The sequence below is a fragment of the Perkinsus marinus genome (genome assembly GCF_000006405.1).
Source record: "Perkinsus marinus ATCC 50983 genomic scaffold scf_1104296961430, whole genome shotgun sequence".
Taxonomy (NCBI): Eukaryota; Perkinsozoa; order Perkinsida; family Perkinsidae; genus Perkinsus; species Perkinsus marinus.
In genome coordinates this window covers 24,171-46,816 of record NW_003205750.1, presented here as the reverse complement: position 1 = coordinate 46,816, position 22,646 = coordinate 24,171, and the positions used below count along the sequence as shown (strand labels likewise).

Sequence of the window (22,646 nt, the reverse complement as noted above, 5' to 3'; positions counted from 1 at the left end):
GCCATATACTAATACTATACACATGTACATAGGCATCCAATTTACCACTACCTTCCCGTCGTGTATCATTACCACGCCTTGTCGTTCTTGGGAGGTTTTGCGTGCGAGTCTTGGAAGGACGTCTAGATTGCTGTTAGAATGATGTGGTACGGTGGGGCAGCTATGCCACCTCAAAATATGCCTTACAAAAAGCAGTTTCTCTGATCGGGGCAGCTATGCCACCTCAAAATATGCCTTAGGGTAAGCAGTTTCTCTGATTGGGGCGGCTATGCCATTCCCAGCTATGCCTTAAGGAAAGCAGTCTCTCTGAATGGGGCGGCTATGCCACTCCAAGTTGTTCATTATCGAGCTTGCCTGTGTAATTGTCATTCACATCTGCTCCATTGTCGAACTTGCATGGAAAATGGTGTCGTTCAATGTTCAATTATTATCTTTAGTTAGTCTATAGGAAACTCAACAGGATTAAGGGAGATCAAGTTCGTGAATGAGTCAATATTGATATAACGGACCTTCGAGTAAAACAAAAAACATTGCGACTAACTGAAAAGATTGATACAAGAGCAGTCTTGACCAGAGAAATATAGGAACAGGGACAGTCCAGCACAGAAGACATCATCACCAATCGACAGTTGCGGGAGGTCAATAACAGTTAGTCTGACTGATCGGATGGGAGACCAACAGCCTCGCGCTGCTTGTCACCCTCTTCTCTGGAAGAGATCACGTTGAAGACGATGAAACCGACAGCAGTCAACAAAACGCCTGATATCAAGATAAGGCGATCACCACTCGCTGTGAGACGCTAAGCCCTCACCTGTCCAGGCTCCGACTGACAGTGTGAGTCCCTTGGCAAACATATCGAATATTAGAGCGACCGGAACACTGGGAACCGTACCTGCAGTCGAATTGATAGAACCCGTGATGGTAGTAATAGAGTCTACCCATTGTAACCCAGAGAGGCGAAAGCATCACAAGACCGGTACTCATAGCGATATTGTATGCCCAATCAGCGAGAGTAACCCAAATCATAGCGGTCACATCAGCGCGGGTGTAAGCTCTAAGAACTTACGATAGTCATCGGTGATGAAAGGTGTGGAGAAACTCACGGTAAATCGTGGTCGTATACTCCTAGTAGGATGGTGCATATGAGGAATATAAGTGCGGGCACAGCACGTAGGGCGAGTAGGAGGAACATACCCTCTATCTGGGACGATAATCTGTTGGAGCCTCCACAAGTGGTTGGTTGCTGCTGAGGACATCTCCGCCATATATCGTCCTCATTGGCATCATCACCGTTTTGGGATATCTTATCGTCGCATATTGGAGCTGCCCATTGAGCATAGAGGACATCAAATAGACCATATAATAGAGTGGCAATAGATACTTCAATACATGACCTCAGACTGTTGGTCATACCATTAGACTCCTTTGTATCTGATTGCTGAGGATCACTTTCTCCACCGTTTACTTGGTCATTTCACTCGCCTGATACTGACATAATGGCGATGCCGAGTACTGCCAGGAGGATGCAGACGAACTTGGAGACGTAGCCCGGTCCGATACCATTCTGGGGAGCACTAGCATTTGGTGATTCCAAGAGTGAACTCTCAAACTTACTATGAAAATATCGATGAAATAGACAACAAGTGGCGTAGTTTGACAGATGATGATATACACTGCAACAGAGATTCCCTGCAACGAGTGATACAACGCCCACATCTGCAGTAGCCACATGAATCCTGAAGAAAATGATGATTACAGAAATAGCCATAACTCACCTAAGACAAGCATGATGTTGTTAACGTGTATGAGATCTGCTCTACTCGGGAGGCTCAGTCCGCGGCATCTCCGTAATAGAGCCCACGGGATTAGGAAAAGGATGTAGGAGCTGCAGACGACCCCGGCGAACTGAGCTGGATGATGAGTGAGGTTGGGAAACGCCTGAGGTCTCCGGATGATTACAGATGGCACCACCATGCGAGCCATACCTGAGCTATCTCCCCTGTGAGGACCCAACAGGTCACAAGGACCAATTCGAGTGTGGTGATGAGTGCTATGCGGCCAATACCTCGGGGCTCTGCATCCTCACTATGTGATGGCTTGTAGGTTGTATCTGGAAAGTTGTTGATATTTGGAACCTCAGTAAGAAGGGACACACCACGATCATCGGTCACGTTCACAAGGAGGGGAATACTCTTATTATCCGATGGCATTTGGTAAGTCTGTATGGGTTCAGGTGACTCCCAATTTGAGCTAGAGGGTATTGCGTTATACCGCAGACTGACGCGGAGTGATTCAACAAGAGACAGAGTACAATAATGCATCTCTGCGAATACTCCTCCCTCGGACCGATCGTCGGCAGTAGCTCGAGGGATTGTTGATTGATATTAATTCTTGCCTTATAAGTGGCGAATGACCATCAAGTGAAGCTAAGACTAACCAGGAGTGTGCCTTGATTTTCCATTCGGTGTTCGAGTTTTGATGTTTCTTCTGATTCCCGTGATGATATCTCCCACCACTATCTGACTTTCAACGCAACGCTAGCAACCGGTTACACGAACATCAAAGCTTCATGCATGACTCAATTAATTACAACACACATTGATATCATTTCCCTCCATCATCCCAGTCTATTCTTTTCCCTCTGAGGGTTTCAATTCCAGCTATACCTGAGGTACCGCGACGACTCTCGAGTTCACTTCTATTCTACGCGGTCCGCCCATTTCCCACATCGTCGTTCGCCGAGGGGACGCTATATTTCCCTACGGCTCGCCGCACCTCCACATTCCCTTCGACCCTCCTAGCCAGCGAATGCGGGTCTACTCTTCCAACACTCGCAATTTTGGGTTCGACCACAGATTGATGTCTCCTTCAATTTTACACGGTAACGGTTTGCTTGTTTCGTAGCCTATATGTGTACTCTCAAATTTAGGTATCTCGGAAATCCAAGTTAGCATAATTGTTCGGTTTACACTGTTATTCTGTGTGCTTTCTCCCACTTACAAAACACAACAGCATTATAATGTAGTCCAGGAGAATCACTATTATTGAACAACTTGTGTTTGATGATAGCAGACTGATGATGATGGTACATAATATCAACTACAAAGTTATAAGTGCGGTGGTCAGCAGTAGACCTACTACTGAATGGGTGAAAATATGCACGCATGAGCACCGATCGACAATATCTCTGCGAAAACTTCTTTCAGGCTTTCACAGAAACAAACACATATGGTTTTAACAACCAACATAATGCTTCCTATTAGTGACAAAATTTTCCCCCTAAATTTGTTGGTGAACCGTGACAGTTTCACACTTGTTAACGATGCAATGACTGGTATGTTACTATTACGGTAGAAGAGTAGAGAGAAAAGGAACGACGAACTGAAAGGGATGAAACACGATATGATGGAGGGTAACAGGAAAATGATCAACAGTTGTTCAATTCTGCGAGGAGCAAAACGAAGCGGTCGTAGCAACAGAACTCGAACTGGCCTTAGGCAAATCCAAAGTGCTCACGTAAACCTGACACACTATAGTTATTCAATTTCCAATTCCTTAACATGACTAACCTCATGTGCCATTGTGACGGCCTTTTGGTAGAGCGGCCGATTGTCACCGAGTAAAGCCAGAGCTTCAGGAATCGAGCACCACAGTCTGTCGCGGAATCGCTCCTGATGAAAATACCGTCTTTACGTCTGATACGGGGTGATCCGGCCGATGTAATTCGCTAAGTATTTTCACGTCACTCTATATTGCGAATATCACGCTTTCACATGGAGTATTACGCCACTTCATGTAAAACGGATAAAACTCCATTTTGGTATATTTCGCATATCTTCCCATTGTAGTGGTGAAACTCACTTCACGCCAGTTGTCCAGGACCTCATCGCATCGACCGTAAAACACACGAGTTGCCTTGGGGCTTCCGCTTTTATCATGCGATTTGACCCAACCTAGGTCACCCAAGACGGCACATACCACACCAGCCTGAACTCATGCAACATTCAATGATGACTCATCATGGCGACACTCACTTCTTCGAGAGTCTCCCGGACAGCTGCGGCTTCAAACGACTGATCGAAACCTTCTACCTTTCCACTAGGGATGGTATGCGTCATCGCTCCATGACGACGAGAATTTACAAGTAGGACAGAATCCCCTAAAATGAATGACAAAAGTTTCACCTCATCTTATTAGAACTTTCTAAAGTCAACCGTGAATAACATCAACATCATGAAAAATCATCTAGACAAAAAGTTATATTGGAAAACAGAAATTTCCAAGAATTTGGTTTTCACTGTTGAATGTATAGCAGAAACTCACCCGCTTCACTCCCTGGAGAAAAATAAAACTTTTTCAATTCTGAGAGTTACACTATACATCACCAACATGATTACAACGTGAATCGACATTGGAAATATATATTAAAAACTATAATTTCTAAGAATTTGGTTTCCAGTGTTGCATCTTTAGGAGAGTAACTCACCGGCCTCGTTGAAAACCACACATCCTGCGCGTTTGCGATACCTGAGATATTAACATTCAAGATGAGCAAATTAGCAATCTGATTTAGTAACTACATAGCAAGCCCACATAGCCATAAGATCGACAATTAGAGTAATTCACGCAGTTTTGGTATCAAATGCCGGTTCATTAGTTACAGAATTAGTGTTGGAGGAATATATGTGTGGGGTTCCTTCACAGCTCAGGCGTTTCCAAGACTACATTATAGAAGTACACGACTTAGAAGTGTACAGTAAGAAACCAACGATAGCTTCATCAACACACGTAGTAGATCGTGATGAATGTGTTGGGAAATATGTTGGCTTTCCTCAACTGAGCTCTGGAATTACCTGTATGGAAGTCTTATACACGAATTCGGGTAGAAGTGTAGAAAAAAAACCAACGGGAATTCCATCAACACACGTAGTTGATCATATGCAAATCCTCCCAAACTGCTACTACTACTAATCATTATTACTCTTGTGTAGGCTTCCAAGATTCGGCTGGGCTGAACCCCGACTGATCCCGCCTCAAACTGCAAGCAGATATAGGATTACTCATATTACTATTCAAATCACAACAACAAACTGAGCAACTTTCAAAATACACGAAAACTCAAAACTCCTTTGAAAACAGTAAAATGTACATAAAACCACAAGCACGCACTCGTAGTGAAAATCGTGAACGTATAGGAGCTCACACCTATAGTAATTACGTCGATGGTAGTTGCTCTTGATTTACCAATGGTGTGGTATGAGAGTTTACCCCAGAATGTAAGAATTCTTTCTCAGCTTCCTCACGACGTCTACAAACACTCGCAGTAGCCGATTCAATATCCTTCTCAAAGGACGGTAAGGAACCACACGCTGCATAGAAAGCACTATGATCGTCAACACCGCATATCGAATCGCAAAAACTACTACTAGAATCACTGCTAGAAAACTCATCCTCGTCATCATCAGTAAAGCCAGCATGAAAAACTACACCTTCTAGAGGGCTTACTTTAGACCAGGCTGAGGAGGGCAGCAAATGCAAGTAACTCGACATACACCCCGAAGTAGCATACAGGTTACTCGGCGGTGGCGAATGCAGCCGCCAACCGTAACAAGTTGAACAAGGACCATCTGGGAATATATCAATACTTTGATTTTCGCACGAGCATACACGCCAACTCCCGAGCTCCTTCACCTGAGCTTGCATGTGCCGAGGCATGAACAAATCGAGAGGTAGATTCTTAGCACCGCAGAGTGGACAGGTTGTTGTTGTTTGCCGCTGTAGACAGTGACGATGGAAATAATGTTTGCAAGGTGTGGTAACAACAGAATCGAGCAATAATGGCTCACAACAAAGCGAGCAAAATTGGCTATACATGGCCTCAGCCGAATTGCCAGTCCACGCCGCATTCTGCTGTGAACTCTTTTCAGAGGAAACACTATCTTCAGCACTCTTATGGGAAGTCGCTGGCAACGTGGAGAAGAAAGAGCTCGAACTGGGCTCACTAGACTGGACTTGTTCATTCTTCGGTGGATCTTCTACTTCCACATATTTCGCCATTCTCAACAACATGTTAGTCGTCGAGTTGCTATTCGTATCGGTCTTGAAGTTTACCGTAGGATCAAGAGGCTGTTCACGACGGCAAATCGGGCAGCGGTCGAATCTGTATTCTCCAGGGGCGAACGCGATGGGGCCCAGGACGAAACATTTCCAACAGAAGCGATGTTCACAAGTTGAGAGCTCAACCACATCACTGCATTTTTCGAGGCAGATCGGACATCGCTCGTCTCTGAACATTCCAACAGGACAATCATCGTCCTCGGCCAAGACCAACTGGGAAGGTAACTTCTCGGGTCCCAACTCGTGGAGTCTTTCGCGACAAAGAGCGTTCGAAAGGGACTCTATGGACGCCTGCAAGGGAAGAAGGAAAGAATAAAACAAGAGATAGAAGTAGTTATAGTAGTGATTATAGTAGTAGTTATAGTAGTGATTATAGTAGTAGTTATAGTAGTGATTATAGTAGTAGTTATAGTAGTGATTATAGTAGTAGTTATAGTAGTAGTAGTTATAGTAATAGTTATAGTAGTATTAGTCTTACTTGTAGTTCCGCAAAATCGGTCCCGGTGAAAAATTTTTGTCGACGAAGCCAACGGGAGCGCTCCTCGTCCATATCAATGCTGCTGTCTTGACGATCGCCTTGGGGGTCCGAGGTGGCCCTGATGGTAAGATACAGAATAGTAGGTTAGGAAAGGTAAGATACAGAATAGTAGGTTAGGAAAGGTAAGATACAGAATAGTAGGTTAGGAAAGGTAAGATACAGAATAGTAGGTTAGGAAAGGTAAGATACAGAATAGTAGGTTAGGAAAGGTAAGATACAGAATAGTAGGTTAGGAAAGGTAAGATACAGAATAGTAGGTTAGGAAAGGTAAGATACAGAATAGTAGGTTAGGAAAGGTAAGATACAGAATAGTAGGTTAGGAAAGGTAAGATACAGAATAGTAGGTTAGGAAAGGTAAGATACAGAATAGTAGGTTAGGAAAGGTAAGATACAGAATAGTAGGTTAGGAAAGGTAAGATACAGAATAGTAGGTTGGGAAAGGTAAGATACAGAATAGTAGGTTAGGGAAGGTAAGATACTCACCTTAATTTATTCCGCTTCTTTAGAATCTTGACAACACCAACTGCATTCCAAACTGCAAATTTCCTCAATTCGTCAACTGAGCGACTTAAACTCATCAAACGTCTCAAGCGTTCAGATGAAGATACTCCTTCTGAAAAGGAAATATATTTCCCCAACCTTTCTATAAGTCCTCATCAGCCTACGTGAACCTTCTGAACTTAACGCTGTGATTTCATCTTGTAATTTATTAGCATGTTCGCTGAATGATATGTTCACCTCATCAATCTGACATGATCCGTATCTTACCAACTTGAACCTAAGATACGCCGCCCACCTCATCCTCGAGCATCTTCTCAAAGGACTTCTGATTAGGGTGATGGTCATAAGCAGCTCTACTGCTGCCATCGGCCTGTGTGCTCCTAGTAGACCTCTTAAGAATCTTCTTCAGAAGCTTGTATCTGACCTCATCCGTATCTTACCAAGGCAACCTCGAAAATATCTTTACTGTAAGTAGTGGAGATCCGTCCGTTGGGCCTGCTGAAGTGATATGTTCTTCCCAAACTTCATTCTTGCTGAGACTAATGACTGTTAGTGTTGGCAAAATACAGGTCATGAATCGCTTCGCTCCGCTAAGACTTTACAAAATCTCTATCATGAATCGCTTCGCTCCGCTAAGAGCGATCAACACACGTAGTTGAGTTGAGTTGAGTGTGTTGGAAAATATGTTGGCTTTCCTCAACTGAGCTCTAAAATGACCTCACCTGTATGGAAGTCTTATGCGAATTCGGGTAGAAGTGTACAAAAAACGAGAATCTCCCAAAATTTCCTCAAAATTTTCATATTGTCACCAACATGTGTAAACGCCAAAGTGCATATTTTCCAACACTAATCGTGACGTAGTTCGTCATTTGAATTTCCCCAACTAGGGTTGGAAAAATATACGTTTGTTTTTCTCAACTGTAACTCAGTTTAGGAGTTTTCCAAACTACATTATAGAAATACACGACTTAGAAGTGTACAGACGAAATTTTTGACGGAAATTTCGGAAATTTTTCATCAAAATTTCCAATTTACCAGAAACCAGCGATAATTCCTTCATTGTCATCAATACTCAAGGCATGTGCACGTGATATGAGTATTTCGCACTCCCCCACTACTACATTGGAAGATATACTCCGAAACTCCCGTGCATGCTGGTATGAATATTTTTCATTACGGAGTTGACACGCTCTCGCCTCTCCCATTTGACACGCTCTGTGTTGTTTGTTATGTCATAATTGGCTAGGAAAACAGAATAGAAGGTGTTGGTGGTTTTTCTGTCCGGTAGGTAGTAAGGGTATTAGTGAAGTGGTATAAGGCACAGATGTAATCAGTGCTGCAAAATATGTACTCGCTTTCCTCAGCTGAGCTCAATAGTCTCCTCACTAATCGTAGGAGTTCATATACGAATCGAGAAAAAATACGAGAAGTGGACAGAAACTAACAGAAATTCTCCAAATTTTCCTCAAAGTTGTGATATTGTTACCAACACTTGTGGTTGATCATGTGCAAATTTTACCACACTGGATGTGATGGTGATAGGTGTGAGAGTTAGTCCAGATGGGGATGGTTGATGGTTAGTATTCTCAAGGTCCCTGGTTCGACTCTTGGGGGTAGTATTATGTCCAGATGAGATGTTGATTGCAGGAGTGGGGGAAAATATGCACATGCACGTCGAGGTGTCAGTGATAACATGAAAATTCTGGTAGATGCTCATTGATTTCCGTACATTCGTGTGTATATTTCTATAATAATTAGTGAGGAAAGCGAACAAATATATTCCTACTCCGACACTGATAAAACTGAAAGGGTTTTTGAACTCTGTTTAGGAGGCGGGCATATATTTCGGTGGCTTTTGTCTGGTTGTCAAATTTCTCACTGACACTAGGAGTTTATGAAAGATGTAAAAAGTGGATCCAGCAGTGGTATCTTCAGGGTCTTTCGATGAGGATTCAAAATAGGTCCGAAAATGGGCGATACAGACGGCGTGAAAGCATGCGTCACTGTGGACTTTGATTTTTCACTCCGTTAAAATGCCACGGGAAGATTTGGTTCGCTTCTGTATTCCGTGGTAATTCAACACATCAGGGCGGCTGATGATTGGGCAAAGGAGTGGTATCATTTTGAGACCAGACGAACAGATGCAGGTAGTGGTGTTACAGATCCGCTCTCTCGCCTCCTGTAGAGGCCTTGACGTTATTACAGACAACGATGGGCATTCAGTCGAGCTTGATAAGGCAGCTGAAGTTGGGCATGCTGGGTAGGACTTTCAGGAAAGCATGCTGTTCGTCACTACGATGATCGGGGGAGTTTCCACGGAGCAATGCAGGTATGAATTGATCGAGCTGGGCGAGAAGGATTTCTAAGGCGTCATCATGTATGTAGATGTAACTACCTCGACGGATATTTGATGGAGAGGCTCGGGAGTGATGCTAAGCAGGTCGACGAGCAGGCGGTGACTTGGCACTTGGAGGCTCATCGGTAGGTCGGGGAATGTATCGATAGGTTGAGGAGAGCGATCGATTTCAGGCCAGGGTTTGCTTGGGTGATTACGACTAAGCGTTTGAGGGAAGGGGAGTCTTCATTGAGAGTGGCTGTGCATGCATTAGTGGTTAGTGTTTCCTCGATTGGTAAATTATTTACGGTAAAAGTTGCGTTTGATCGCGCCGAGGATAAATGGTTGCGTAAATGAGTGCTGTGGGGTTCGAACCCACGCGAACCGTGTTCATTGGATCTTAAGTCCAACCCCTTAACCACTCGGGCAAACACTCGCATAAATTTTGAGTTAGTCATTAGGCCTCTTCTTCTTTGACAAACCTTGTTCTCAGCTTATTTTCTTTTGCAACCATGACTGTTAAGCTAACCCGATCAGCTTCTAACAAGTGTGACAGTACATCTGCTATTACAACTGCTTCTGACGTCTCCGTGGAATCTTGCACTAGAGTCCAGAAGGCCTCGGGGGGCAGCAGTAAAAATAAACGTCACTTGCTGTTAAGACGGGTCACCAGTGATGTGAACTCTGATTCTTTCTGGCTCATCGAGAGAGAGATCTCCGAAGACGCGCCCTATGCCGGCATGCTCATCGTCCTCATACCAGGAAACCCGGCGGTTGTGTCTGTCTACCGCGAGTTTGCTATGATGCTGGTAACCAAGCTCAAGGGGGCTGAGGTTCTGGTGGAAGGGCATGCAGGACACTCCCAACACAGTCAGCAACAGTTCACCACCCTTCAGGAGCAAGTGGCTCACCACGTTAGACTTCTTTCTAGACGCATCGATCCCACCAAGCATGAGAGAGTCTTGCTACTAGGACATTCAATTGGTGCATTTATTCTCCTCGCTTTTCTCCAACGAATCTGCCACAACTTCCCAACGGTGAAGTTTCAAGTAGGTTTGCTAGCCCCTACTATCTGCAGATTCTCCAACTACAACTCACTGCGCTATTACACTCGTCCTGGTCTCGCAGTGCTAGCTTGGTTTCGTCCTATACTGAGTTGTCTCTTGGCTCTTGTGCCAGCAACTGTCCCAATGCGAGATGCTGGTCGGGAGATTTGTCGTGGTAGATTTCTACGTAACGTTGAACGGATGCTCTCGTGGGAGCTCCAAGAGATGCCACTTGAGCCCAATGTTAACGTTTTGATGAGAGTAGAGGGAGCGTTCTGCATTCACGTTACCATTGACAAATACACCAATAGCGATCTGAGGGCTAAAGTCCAGAAGAAGTTTATGGCTAGCATGCCTGAGGGCTGCGGTCAGGTTCGCACCATTGAGGCCCATCACAACTTTCTTGATGAGGAGGATGTCCCAAAAATGGTTGACGCTATCGCTTCTTGTGTTGAAGCATAAGTGTTGACACTTTCCCTCACAAAAGTTTCGGTTTGCGTTGGCTAGTAGTACAGAGAATCAACAGAAACGCGCATTCATGTGATCGTTATATTGCGTCGTATTTCATCGTTATTTACGTCATTTCTAGTGACGGAAATGCTCAGTAGATTTATAATTAATGTCGTCGTATAATGGAAATGTCCCCCTACTTGCAGAAGACCGTATAAAAGGTAGAGTATAAAGACCAACTACGCTGTATATCACATAGTCACCATAGGTCCCATCACAACAGTCAGATCAACAAGGAGATCTCCATTTCTTCTGATGATGGTGGTAGAGGTTGTCCTAGTCGCAAGCTGGGTCCTTATGGGGGAGATTACCCAGGTAAGCGGATGCCATTGATTCTCAGTAAAATGATGACGGCATTCAGGCCTTCCCCAATCTGACACATTATCCCGCGATGTTTGCGGGACTGTCGTGTGCCTCCTACATAGTATTCTTAGTCCCATGGGCTCTTCTACGAAGTAGTCGTGGACTGAGAGCTCCGAGCAAGGCATCGATGATACACATCAACAACATCATGCTCCCTCTAGGTAAGGCCAGCTTGGTAACCTCCTCACTGATCCGGTCTGTGTAGGGGCGATGTGGCTGGTACAGATTTGGTTTTGGTACATGTCATTGGAGGGAATGTCGGTAGCCGTGAATACGATAATCTACCAGACAACTCCACTCGTGGTCTTCTTCTTTGAGCTCTTTATTGTAAGTCTGGGGTGCTCTTCTGAGTTTCATTCTCTTCTCAGAATGGCGTTAGTCCTGGATACGTGCTGAAGTTGGGCTGCATAGTCATAGCAGTGTTGGGCATCATAGTGATGTCCTTTTCAGGTGAGTGAGAGTATTGGCACTAGCTCTCGTTATAGAGTCTTGGTCAGATACAAAGGAGTCTAATGGTATGACCAACAGTCTGAGGTCATGTATTGAAGTATCTATTGCCACTCTATTATATGGTCTATTTGATGTCCTCTATGCTCAATGGGCAGCTCCAATATGCGACGATAAGATATCCCAAAACGGTGATGATGCCAATGAGGACGATATATGGCGGAGATGTCCTCAGCAGCAACCAACCACTTGTGGAGGCTCCAACAGATTATCGTCCCAGATAGAGGGTATGTTCCTCCTACTCGCCCTACGTGCTGTGCCCGCTCTTATATTCCTCATGTGCACCATCCTACTAGGAGTATACGACCACGATTTACCGTAGGCCTGGCTTGCTATGAGTAATAGTATATTCTTGTTATCTCAGGGACTACTCTAAGGGCGACATCTTGGCCATACTGTCAGTGGTCGTTGCCGACTGGTTTTTTAACATCGCTATGTGCATCGGTCTCGTGGAGTTGTCCCCTCTTTGGGTCACGATGGGTAGCTCTTCTGTCGGCCCTGACTTTCCTCATGTAATCGATAGGTACAATTCTCTGCGTCCCGGCTGCTTTGATATTCGACATGCTCGTTAAAGGTCTCGTATTGTCTTTGGGCGCGTGGATCGGTAAGGTTTTGAGGTAGATTTATCCTTGTTCACTATTGTTCCTCTTTAGGGGGTATTCTCACTGCCGTTGGTTTCATCGTCTACAACATCATCACAGCGAGAGCCGATGAACACAACATTGAAAACTCGAATGCTACCTGAGAGATGATTCAACGACGAGTGGTTTGTCGACCACTCGTCCTCCAGAAATTCCTATTCTTTTCATTTCATTTTGTATTATAATTCGTTGGTGTCAGTTTCATAATGATCACAGAGTTGTCATGTAGTGTTTTGAGCAGTAGAGAGCTCAGTAGTCATATTAAGGTATACCATGCAATACCCTCTAACCATATACCGATGATATGTGTTGATAGTCTATTTTATCGGTATCTACAGCATTTCCAGGTCAAATTAATTTAATATAACTGCCGAAGCGGCGACACGATTCCTCGAGTTGTCATTGACCTTCACGACGTGCACGTGGTCATTGGGCGCGCCTTGATTAAATTAAACTCCTGAACTTTCAAATAAACCGGGTATACTATTAATTTTCTTGGTATTTCATTAAAGCCATGGGTAAAACGTTAATTAAAAAGGTAAAACATTAACCAAATGGGTAAAAAACTAATTTGACCGTGAAAAATCTGTAGTGCAATATTTATCCATGCGGAAATCTAACGATATCTGAGTTCTTCAACGAATGCTTGTTCATCTGGGGCCGCTATGCCACTTCTGTGTACCATAACACAACTAATTTCTCCGAGTGGGGCCGCTATGCCACCCCGATATACCACAAAATGATCAACTTCTCTGAGTGGGGCCGGTATGCCAGCCCGATATACCACAAAATGATCAATTTCTCCGAGTGGGGCCGGTATGCCAGCCCTGCATACCATAACACAATCAATTCCTCCAAGATTCCCCTTCCCAATCGACTCTCCATCCGATGATGACCATAAACGCCAAGATCAGTACTTGTGATAGAAGCAGTAGTCAATGCGCTTATTCAAGGGCAACAGTGGCGATACCGGATATATTGTAATCGAAAATGTCTCTACTAGGGTCGTGTAAATGGTCATCTAGATCGTACACATCAACGTAGCGAGAAGCAGATATCATCTCGATCACTTTATCATCTGAAATTGGAAACATTCTGAGATAGCATAGCTGATTTATTTGTCTCACCAGAACCCTCAGGGATTTCAACTGAGCAGTCCGGAGATTCCTTCCGGAGACCATCAGCAGAATAACCGGTCAGTGTCACCTTCTTAGATCTTACTTGCATCTAAGCGGAAGCAGTAGAGTGCACATTCCCTTCTATATCGTGAAGTTCGCTGATTCTTCATTAACAGATATACATTCCTTGAAAACAACAATTAGTACGTATGAGAATGCTAAGTGAGATTTCTGTGTGCAGCACTCCTTCGGCGAGGCGGTTAGGTTTTAGTTTAGGAGCATAGCTGCGGACTCAGTAATACGTCAAGATCAGGTGTATGTATGAGAGGATAAGTTCGCGTCCATATACGTGTACAATATAATCATCTATGAATGGCCATTAACAAATCAGATCAACTCCCCGCATCACTAGCGAGAAGTTTCCCATATTCACCAGTCATATTTTTGCCCAGCATTCACTACCGTATAACAACAACAACGGAGAAAATTCAATTATTCGAGATTGCTTATCGCCCCCATGAACCATCCTACAATATAGACGATAATAGATCCGTATTTACCCAAAACCTCAGCAATTTGTCGTACAACAGGCCCTGGCTTAGCAGAAGAAGTATATCTGAAATTTCTAAATTCACATTCCAAGCGTGAAGAGCTTCCCAGTACACCGCCAAAATTTTGAGCTTTTTCTTATCGCAATAAGTTTCAACCAAGGAAAGCGCCAACTTGATCATCGGCGTGCTCACTATTCCACAATGGAACAACGGCACAGCTTCCTTTATGGTATCTGAGTAGAGTCTATGGGAGAACTACTCTATTGAGACGAATCATACCTTCTGACGAGCCCAGGAGCAGGCCTATAACATCATCTTGTTGATGTCTGAGGAACAGGAACGTTGGAATACGTCGAAAAGTGAAAATACAATTATCGACAGTTTCATTTGATAAGAATATACAATAATAATATTCAAGTTATCATCAATCTAATCGAGTGAGATTGTTGTACATTACAACATGACGACAATTGAGGTACAGTGAATATGCAATATTTAACGATAAGAATAAACAATGATACACAACAAAGATAGATAACCATAGTCGACTTGGATAGAAGTGAAGGAGACGGTTTGTCTCTGTTGCTAGAAAATTCGGGGAAAAAACAACAACAAGTACATTACGAGAATAACGATCGATTCGCATTTCCTTATTGTGATCTCTGCCAATTCATGATGTTTGCTTCACGAATAACTTTGTATGCGTATTAGGAGCCTCATTTAACGGGTCTGCAAGTCTGGTGGAAACTTTGAGAATTTTCTGTACACTTCTACGTGAATTCGTATGTGAACTACTATAATCAGCGAGAAAGCTCTTGAGCTTAGTTGACCGAAGGGGCCCATGGCTGTGCCGTATGTTCCTCCAACACTGGTAAAAATGAGTTTCAATCGGGGACTCCCATCATATTACTTCACTGCGTGCAGCTGAGGCTTCGCATAAGCTTCCAATGTGAAGGTCTGCTTAGTCGGAGACATCTAATCACAATAAAAACTATTTCATACCACTCCATCGCTACTTCAACTCAAGTAGTAGAGAATACTGAAAGTAACAGAACTGCAATTGGACAGAATAATTATCCACTTGATGATGTAACCGACAATTCACTGTTCAGATTTTCCGAACGCTGGTAGTTTCGTCGACCCCATTTGCTTGAGATCCTTCGTGAACTGATCGAAAACACTAGTGTTGAGGTCCTGAAAAAAAGGAAATGTAAAAAATGAATATTTTATAATCGTCATTACTTCACTCCACCACTTTTTGCCGTCTTTCATCTCCGGTGCGAAATAACCGGGACCGCTGACTGGCGAGGAATACCACAACTGAAGGGAATCAAATCTAGTCCTAGTGATAGTTACATGAATTCGAAGTGATAAGTCGAAGCTCTACCGTACATACTAGTGAACTGATTCCGTTCATAATAAGAGTTTATATATATAATATGAAAACACATGCTCAACTGCTATATGGACGATACCTGCTCCTAGCCAAAGATTGAATTGAAAATGGAATGGTATGATAGATCCTCAAGAGGGACATTATTGAAGCCCACTGTAGAACGAATTTCGGAGAATAATATTATCACACAACATGGCACATTTAGTGACAATGCCAAACAACGTATCATTTGACTTCTTCATCGACCTAGCTCTAATTGTGAGCATCCAGACTCCTGCTAAAACACAGCAGCATCACTGACTTGGTGTTAATACCATGATAGGTGTATACGAAGGATGTAATTCAGTGACAATGATGATGATAATAAGGAGTTGAAATGAATGCTCGCTATCATATGATAACAAGAGGCATAGTATTGAATCTTGATTATCGAGAATAGCACAGAATTGTACCACACAGAAATTGAACCAGAGACCTTCCGATCATAATATTCCTACAACCGACCGCTCTACCAGCTGAGCTATTCCACCTATTCCTTATTACCAGCTTGCTGGCATCATGTTTGTTAATGACGAACGTCTGTCCATCATCAGTCTCAACTTCCAACACACCACCATCATGAAGATCCACAGAGGCTATCTTCGAACCTGTTTTGAATCTTTATCGCTCAACCTCAAGATTCATATCTTCCTACCATCCTTATCACAAGCTTGATCAACAGCATCGAATAGAGTGTCCAACACTCCTTCAGCTCGAGAGTCGTACTCGTCGCCATCCATCTCAATAGCACCGACGGGGGTTACCTGCTCATGAATTGTAGGATGGATGGTATTAAACAATACAACATTACCGATCCATGATGCCTCTCTGTAGCGAACAACCTCGTCACGACAGCTCGGGAAGCTACAGGAGTGATGGACCGAGTGAAGACTCTCGAGGCTGACTGCTGAACTAGACTTGCAAACATAATTGTTATTATTATACCAACAAAAAACAGTAACTGTGAGTAACGTGGATAATATACATCAAATCTTCACTTTCCTCACCTGAGCTCAACAATTTTCTCACTAATCATAAAGACTCTGGTAGAAGTGCACACACGTCAATGAGAATTTCCTCATAATTTTCATATTGTCATCATCATCACCAACACATGTAGTTGATGACCATGTGCATATTCCCCCACAATGTAAGTTGATATTGATAAAAATTTTCAATGCTCATGCACTCAAGAAACCGCATCAAAAACGCACGGGCAGCACCATCACCATGTTATGCACACTATGGGGGAGGAAATATGCATACATGTTGTTGATGTCAATATGAAAATTATGAGGAAATTCTTTGTTGATTTCTGTACACTTCTACTCCACTTCATATAGACATTCGAAGAGTGATATCAATAACGACTCTTCCTCAAACACTAATTTTAGCGCATATAATCAGCTCATGCCTACGAACATGTTGTTCATTAACACAGCTATTCTATATACAGTGTAGGAGGAATGTGTGTTAGTTTAGTGGAGTTTCACGGCCACCCTAGTGAAGAATATATTTCACGACTACTGCACATCACCGCAAATATCGCGTTTTTCACCGAGTTTTACGACGCCACTTCGCGTAAAACGGGTTATTGTGAAACTCCAATGACCACCAAGTTCAGTAGTTTCCAATAATACAAACTTTATCAACAAGAATTTCCCAACAGGATTTTCATGTGCAGATTTCACCACGACTGTTTTACATGGTCAACTTCACAAGCTCAAACTTGGGTTGAATTCTTTGATTAATATTTCTAAGCTGCGTGGATATAATCGTGCGTCAAAATGTCACATTTTCAATTTTTTCCACAAATTCTTATCACATACAGCGTTCGATAGACAGGATTTGCTTTTGCATCTAAAACTCGAACCTGTGAGCGCTCTTGAAAGGTCTATAGGACACTCCGATACTCTCAAACCTCAAATAAACATGCGCTTACTATTCACTACATCTCCCAAGACGCATTAAAACTGTTTTAATAAAACACTGCAGTTGAGCACGAGCAGACTTCCACACGATTCACATTATCACTATTACCAACAGTGTGGGGGGGGAATATGCAATATGAAAATTCTGATGAAATTTTGGGAGATTATCGGTGATTTCTGAAAACTGCTATCCTAGTTCGTATGCAACTTCTACTACAAATGAGGGAGCTCTCAAGCTGAACATACTTCTTAAATGTGGTGATAGAATTATGCACAAAGTCTGAGATGGTATATTATACAAGTCACAAGTGAAATGTCCGCCATCAACAGCCTCAAGCAATACAGCAAATAAATAGAGCCCGCAGAGGGACGGTTAGCGGAACAATTATATCTACCCTCTACCTGGGTGTAGCGTATGGTATCATACTGTATAGCTTGGTACCAGTGCTACCCGGGCGGACAAATGGTACCTAAGGAAACCATAAACAATAGTACTATTGTTTATGTGATATTGTTTTGGTATCATCATCATACAGGGTATTAGCTATACTACAGTGCGAAGGTTAAGGAGTTCCAGGATGAGACTATATAAGACATGTTCAATAGACCTCTTCTACTAAGAGCTACTAAGAGCGCTCCCTAGATAGGGATTTACCTGTAAAAGTCAATCCCAGGGGCGCTTTTGGAGCTCAGGAGAGGTCTATTGAACACTCCGATGGATTCACTGTAGTACTAGGCTAACTACTAATAAGGCGTAGACGAGAATTTGTGGCGAGCGAGAATTCTTTTGTGGCGGCAGAGGGGAAAGAATTAGTGGCAGGAATAAGGATAAAGGATCACGGCCACCTTGGATCTCAGTCAGAACCCTGTCAGGGTTTCATGTCCAATTCGCTTACCTTCCGAAAGTGTTCGCGCACGCCATTGTAATCGATTTCTGCCGAAGGCATCATGCGCCCACTAAAATCGGTAGACCCGTCTGGTTGAGATATGATCACTGCTGAGGTAGCTAATATCAAAAAGCCCTCTGCTGAGGGGTTCCCTGAGGTTACCTCCTCTGAGAAGGAGAATGACTATTACGACCTGTACACCTTTTCAACCTCTACTTTAGTATTAAAAAATTCAATTTCACAAGGCGAGCGAGTTCGTGTCCCAAGATACCCCTATCGAAACTCCAATTTCGACGGTGCGCGCTTTAGGGAACTCCAATTTCGTCAACATAACGGTTTAGGAATTTCAATTTCGTTGGCGCGTCGATTTAGGAACTCCAATTTCGACAAAGAAATTTAGGAACTTCGATTTCGAAATAATAATAACTTCTTTTTCGCACATAGGAACATCAATTCCGGTAGAACTTCTACCGTAGAAGTCTGTGATCGAAATGCAGCAATCCTATCACTGAGGACATTCACTGACATTCGCGATGGTAGAATACATCGCATCAGCTGGAAGACATCCAGCGGCCTTTCGTCTTGGGTATGATCTGTTAGTGGAACGACAACTGGTATCCTCCGTGCTTTTCGTTCAGAAAAATCCTTGATCAGGTCGCTGCAGTCAAAACTATAATAGTTTAACTATTAACCACCTGAGATGCCATCTCACTGAGATGACTCAGTCGAAGACTTCGACTGAGATGATCTCAGTCGAAGACTTCGACTGAGATGATCTCAGTCGAAGTCTGCGACTCAGAAAGCTTACTGCAGGCTGCAGTCTGCAGCAGCTACACATTGTTTTCTAGTCTCCTCTTCTCTCAATTTCACGATCGTGCGCTTCTGAGCTCCACTCAAGTATCTGCGGTCATCAGACACTGTGTATCAACGACAAAGTAGCTACAGAAATCGTAGCTATCAATAGCTTTCATCGATGAGCCGACGTTACGTCGGCTCATTATGAATGAATTTTGCATGAATACGTCGGCGACGTATCAATTCTATGAATAATGTAAACAAAAGCACGATACAAGAAGATTGCATGTACATTTTAAACATCCCAGCGGAACGGCGGGCCCCCCTGTGACCCCCGGCCGGGCGGGTCTCCGAAAAAGTTTTTCAAATGTTTCACCCTAGTTGCGGACGTAGATGGGATCCATTCTATATCGCGTTGTGTGGCACAGATTGTGTCGCACGAAGCGCATACGTATACTGTGCCGGGAAAAAAGATCGAACAACCGAGAAAATCGTGGATTTTCGGTTTCGATCGGTAGATGAATCGCGCCGGTTCGGTCAGTAAACCGATCAAAACCGAATTGAAACCGTTGATTTTCTTTTGATGATTTCGGTTGCCGAGACTTGCTGCCGCGAGCCAGCAGGTGCGCACGAACCGTGAGACAAAAACGTGGCACTTGGCTCTGTTGAGATCCAAAATATTGACCAAAATGCGTTCTCCTATGCCCGTTAGACTGCACGTCTTGGTCTATGTATTTCACGTGTTGAAGGTCGCCCGGGGAGAAACTCTCAAGCTCGATGTCGAGTACGGACATATGCCTACCTATGGCTTTGGATTGTTTCATACTCTAGTCGACCCGAATGGCCAGAAGCTACATGCTCTCGTTGACACTGGGTCGGGCCCGTTCTTTCTCATCTGGAAGAATTGGTTAGAGAAAGCCAGTGGACGTCCCTGCAGTGATTGGCCGATGGGGTGTTACAAATGTTCGGAGCCTTGCTCTGTGGGTAAACCGACTACAACTATTACTTTCGGTGACGGATACACGGTGAACATTTTTCAGCATAAAGCGAAATTGACGGTGGGTCAGGTGTCGCCGATCCTCACTTTCGGACTGATATTCAACCAGAATCCTCCCGTCAGTGAGGCGCCTCCGACTAACTCGATGGGTCTTGGCTATGATAAAGGTGATGTGAACTTCCCCTCTCTAATGACGCAGTTGCTATCATCAAAAACTGTAACGATGGGTATCTTTGCTCTCTACTTGTATCCTCCCGCTGATCCCTCAGAGCAAACCCTTGATGGAGGCCTACTCCTGGGTGGAGGCGATCCTGCATTATATGTGGGTGGACTGAAGTACGTCGATTTCTCTACGGACAAGCGTTACATGGTAAATCTTGATAAGCTACAAGTCGGTGATGGACATCTAACTCTTAACATCAATATGAACTTACACCTCGACACCGGCGCCAACTTCCTATTCGTCCCACAATTATACTATGACGATCTCATTAAGGATATCAAAACTCAAACTGACGAGGCTGCGGGTATGCATGTCGACTTCAAGTTCGATCCAGGGAAAAAGATATGGTTCTTCCCTTGCCAACACATGAGCAAGCTGCCACTGTTGAGGTTTGGCTTGGGCCCTAAGGGCATAACTCCATTCACGATGACATACATGAACTATGCCAGGAATAAATCTAATGATTGTTCACTCGTGATCTGGGAGGGCCAAGGGAATATTTGGACTCTCTTCGATCGTATGCTTATCGGTAATTATTTTGAGTTCGACCCTACTTACAAACGAGTCGGAATCGGGAAGTTGAAATCGCGATCTCTGTGAACCATTCTCTTCTTTTGTGGTCTTCTTTTGAATCTACGGTCCACGGCAGCACGCCCTCCATTATGGTTGGCCATTCCATGACTGCTCCGTGGAAAGAGCTTTAGCTGGATTCGCCATTATAGTAGCGTGGTGCTACATCTCTTATTTAGAGGAATGCTATTTGGCGAATAACTCGTTTCATTGAGATATTATTCTTCGGCTAATGAGCCCGTTATGTCAGCAGATTAGGATTTAACTTACACGTATTTAAATATTGGAGCTTCTTGAGTTTATCATGAGTGCATCATATTGCCGAACAAGGATCTACATTTGACCGCTAATTTAGCGGTAATCACTGGAGTTTAAAACTCCAGTGATGAGCTCCAAAGTGAACATGCTGTGATGCCGTGATGTCATCACGGTGATGATCCTACCATGCAGCTGCCGCGGATACGCTTCACTCGGGCAATATCACCATATTAAATATGGCATACTTTGATAGCTTCTATGTGCAAGATGGGTCCGGCTTTCGCCCCTGGGAATGTTGGTACTGGAGGAGGTGCAACTCAGCAACTGGTGTTTTCCCTGCAGCTCCACATATTCATGTTGCATTACAGCCCTCAGAATATCTTCTACGGCGTCAACCTAACCTGCTGGACGTACATGGGAGGAAAACACTCGCGGTATTGGCCAATCTGATCCGTTTGACTATGATTCTGGAGGGCTGCGCCCTGCTCGAGCGGAAGCTGATCAACGCAGTCGGGTGGCCGATGTTATGTTGGCGAAGTTTCCTACAGTCACCTGGGCGGGCAGGCCGGTCAAGAATTCCAACCCGCTGCAGAGGCACAACACGCATATCAGAGCCGAGATGGTATGGACGTATCACGGTAGAGAAGTCTCAGAGAGAATCCCAGGTAAGGTGTACTCTTTTTGAATAAACTCGTGCGACGTCCTGGTTAGATTGTTCTATGCTAACACTATCACTTTCAGACCTTGAACATCGTAAACGAGCACGTATGTGAAGTAATTGGCTTAAGGAAGAATTCCTCGAGCACATCGGGCAGGATGAACCTACCCGATAGGTTTAATTAGCTTACTTACTTAGTCTCTTAACTAATTGTTTTGAGTTGATGTGTCTGATACAGAATTCAAGCCATTGATTCGCTAGCATGTAGCATTTAGCGACCTCAAACCTATATATAGTCTGCTATCCTGTGAACTGCGGTGGTTTGTTATATTCACTGAATTTCAGCGCCACTTTCATTCGAGATGCAATACTTCAAGTGTTCTGTTTGCAATCAGCGGTCTTCGGTCTGACCGAATCGGTCACCGAAGTTCCGTGTATTACACCTCGATTAGATGTTCGACCTTGTACATCATATGTATAAGTTATGGACTCGTCAGTGATGAGTCATCAGTGGTTGCCCTGGAAAACTGACGGTCGACCTCCATTTTCCCCCAAAACCCTCTAAAATCACCAAGCCATGGCCCCCGCTTTGGTGCCCTTAATTTTCTGCTGGGGCCCTGGCAATTCCCCTCCTACCTTCGAAGTTCCAGGCTGCCCTTTAAATT

The 22,646-nt window shown here is 43.9% G+C and overlaps 7 protein-coding genes and 1 non-coding gene across 8 annotated transcripts; 3 read left to right on the top strand and 5 right to left on the bottom strand.

Moving 5' to 3' along the window:
• Positions 1-649: 649 nt before the first annotated feature.
• Pmar_PMAR013974 (hypothetical protein) lies at positions 650-1,788 on the bottom strand (the record flags this gene model as incomplete). The annotated part of the gene is made up of 7 exons (XM_002772338.1): positions 650-759; positions 812-892; positions 939-1,054; positions 1,104-1,201; positions 1,490-1,564; positions 1,615-1,736; positions 1,776-1,788. 7 exons carry the CDS (start codon positions 1,786-1,788, stop codon positions 650-652), a joined length of 615 nt encoding a protein of 204 aa, XP_002772384.1.
• A 1,650-nt stretch (positions 1,789-3,438) lies between these two features.
• On the bottom strand, positions 3,439-7,684 carry Pmar_PMAR013973 (conserved hypothetical protein; the record flags this gene model as incomplete). Its single annotated transcript, XM_002772337.1, has 12 exons — positions 3,439-3,522; positions 3,570-3,671; positions 3,862-3,987; positions 4,035-4,159; positions 4,487-4,527; positions 4,982-5,038; positions 5,873-6,408; positions 6,596-6,713; positions 7,139-7,268; positions 7,321-7,402; positions 7,452-7,575; positions 7,623-7,684. 12 exons carry the CDS (start codon positions 7,682-7,684, stop codon positions 3,439-3,441), a joined length of 1,587 nt encoding a protein of 528 aa, XP_002772383.1.
• A 2,161-nt stretch (positions 7,685-9,845) lies between these two features.
• Positions 9,846-9,927, bottom strand: Pmar_PMAR013972. Its single transcript has one exon. It is a non-coding gene; the product is annotated as a tRNA-Leu (tRNA).
• A 76-nt stretch (positions 9,928-10,003) lies between these two features.
• On the top strand, positions 10,004-10,999 carry Pmar_PMAR013971 (conserved hypothetical protein; the record flags this gene model as incomplete). Its single annotated transcript, XM_002772336.1, has 1 exon — positions 10,004-10,999. One exon carries the CDS (start codon positions 10,004-10,006, stop codon positions 10,997-10,999), a length of 996 nt encoding a protein of 331 aa, XP_002772382.1.
• Positions 11,000-11,414: 415 nt separating this feature from the next.
• Pmar_PMAR013970 (hypothetical protein) lies at positions 11,415-12,734 on the top strand. Its single transcript, XM_002772335.1, has 6 exons — positions 11,415-11,571; positions 11,779-11,860; positions 11,908-12,235; positions 12,282-12,397; positions 12,441-12,521; positions 12,571-12,734. The coding sequence occupies exons 2-6, from the start codon at positions 11,848-11,850 to the stop codon at positions 12,660-12,662; spliced, it is 630 nt and encodes a 209-aa protein (XP_002772381.1). The 5' UTR covers positions 11,415-11,571; positions 11,779-11,847; the 3' UTR covers positions 12,663-12,734.
• A 768-nt stretch (positions 12,735-13,502) lies between these two features.
• Positions 13,503-15,202, bottom strand: Pmar_PMAR013969 (Neighbor of COX4, putative; the record flags this gene model as incomplete). Its single annotated transcript, XM_002772334.1, has 6 exons — positions 13,503-13,636; positions 13,686-13,785; positions 14,208-14,292; positions 14,340-14,460; positions 14,507-14,553; positions 15,138-15,202. The coding sequence occupies 6 exons, from the start codon at positions 15,200-15,202 to the stop codon at positions 13,503-13,505; spliced, it is 552 nt and encodes a 183-aa protein (XP_002772380.1).
• A 65-nt stretch (positions 15,203-15,267) lies between these two features.
• On the bottom strand, positions 15,268-16,594 carry Pmar_PMAR013968 (Protein cyaY, putative). Its single transcript, XM_002772333.1, has 5 exons — positions 16,474-16,594; positions 16,318-16,426; positions 16,167-16,270; positions 15,470-15,547; positions 15,268-15,421 (listed from the first exon to the last, which is right to left on the bottom strand). The coding sequence occupies exons 1-5, from the start codon at positions 16,588-16,590 to the stop codon at positions 15,329-15,331; spliced, it is 501 nt and encodes a 166-aa protein (XP_002772379.1). The 5' UTR covers positions 16,591-16,594; the 3' UTR covers positions 15,268-15,328.
• A 3,370-nt stretch (positions 16,595-19,964) lies between these two features.
• Positions 19,965-21,095, top strand: Pmar_PMAR013967 (plasmepsin 4, putative; the record flags this gene model as incomplete). Its single annotated transcript, XM_002772332.1, has 1 exon — positions 19,965-21,095. One exon carries the CDS (start codon positions 19,965-19,967, stop codon positions 21,093-21,095), a length of 1,131 nt encoding a protein of 376 aa, XP_002772378.1.
• Positions 21,096-22,646: the final 1,551 nt, after the last annotated feature.

What these genes read in the sequence shown, in the direction of transcription:
- Pmar_PMAR013970 (XM_002772335.1), top strand. An exon ending in GTATACGACCACGATTTACC is followed by an intron (nt 12,236 to 12,281) that starts GTAGGCCTGGCT and finishes TTGTTATCTCAG; the next exon opens with GGACTACTCTAAGGGCGACA. An exon ending in CCCTCTTTGGGTCACGATGG is followed by an intron (nt 12,398 to 12,440) that starts GTAGCTCTTCTG and finishes TGTAATCGATAG; the next exon opens with GTACAATTCTCTGCGTCCCG.
- Pmar_PMAR013968 (XM_002772333.1), bottom strand. Translation starts at nt 16,590, where the DNA reads ATGTTTGCAAGTCTAGTTCAGCAGTCAGCCTCGAGAGTCTTCACTCGG. An exon ending in AACATGATGCCAGCAAGCTG is followed by an intron (nt 15,548 to 16,166) that starts GTAATAAGGAAT and finishes GATTCCCTTCAG; the next exon opens with TTGTGGTATTCCTCGCCAGT. An exon ending in GCAAAAAGTGGTGGAGTGAA is followed by an intron (nt 15,422 to 15,469) that starts GTAATGACGATT and finishes CCTTTTTTTCAG; the next exon opens with GACCTCAACACTAGTGTTTT.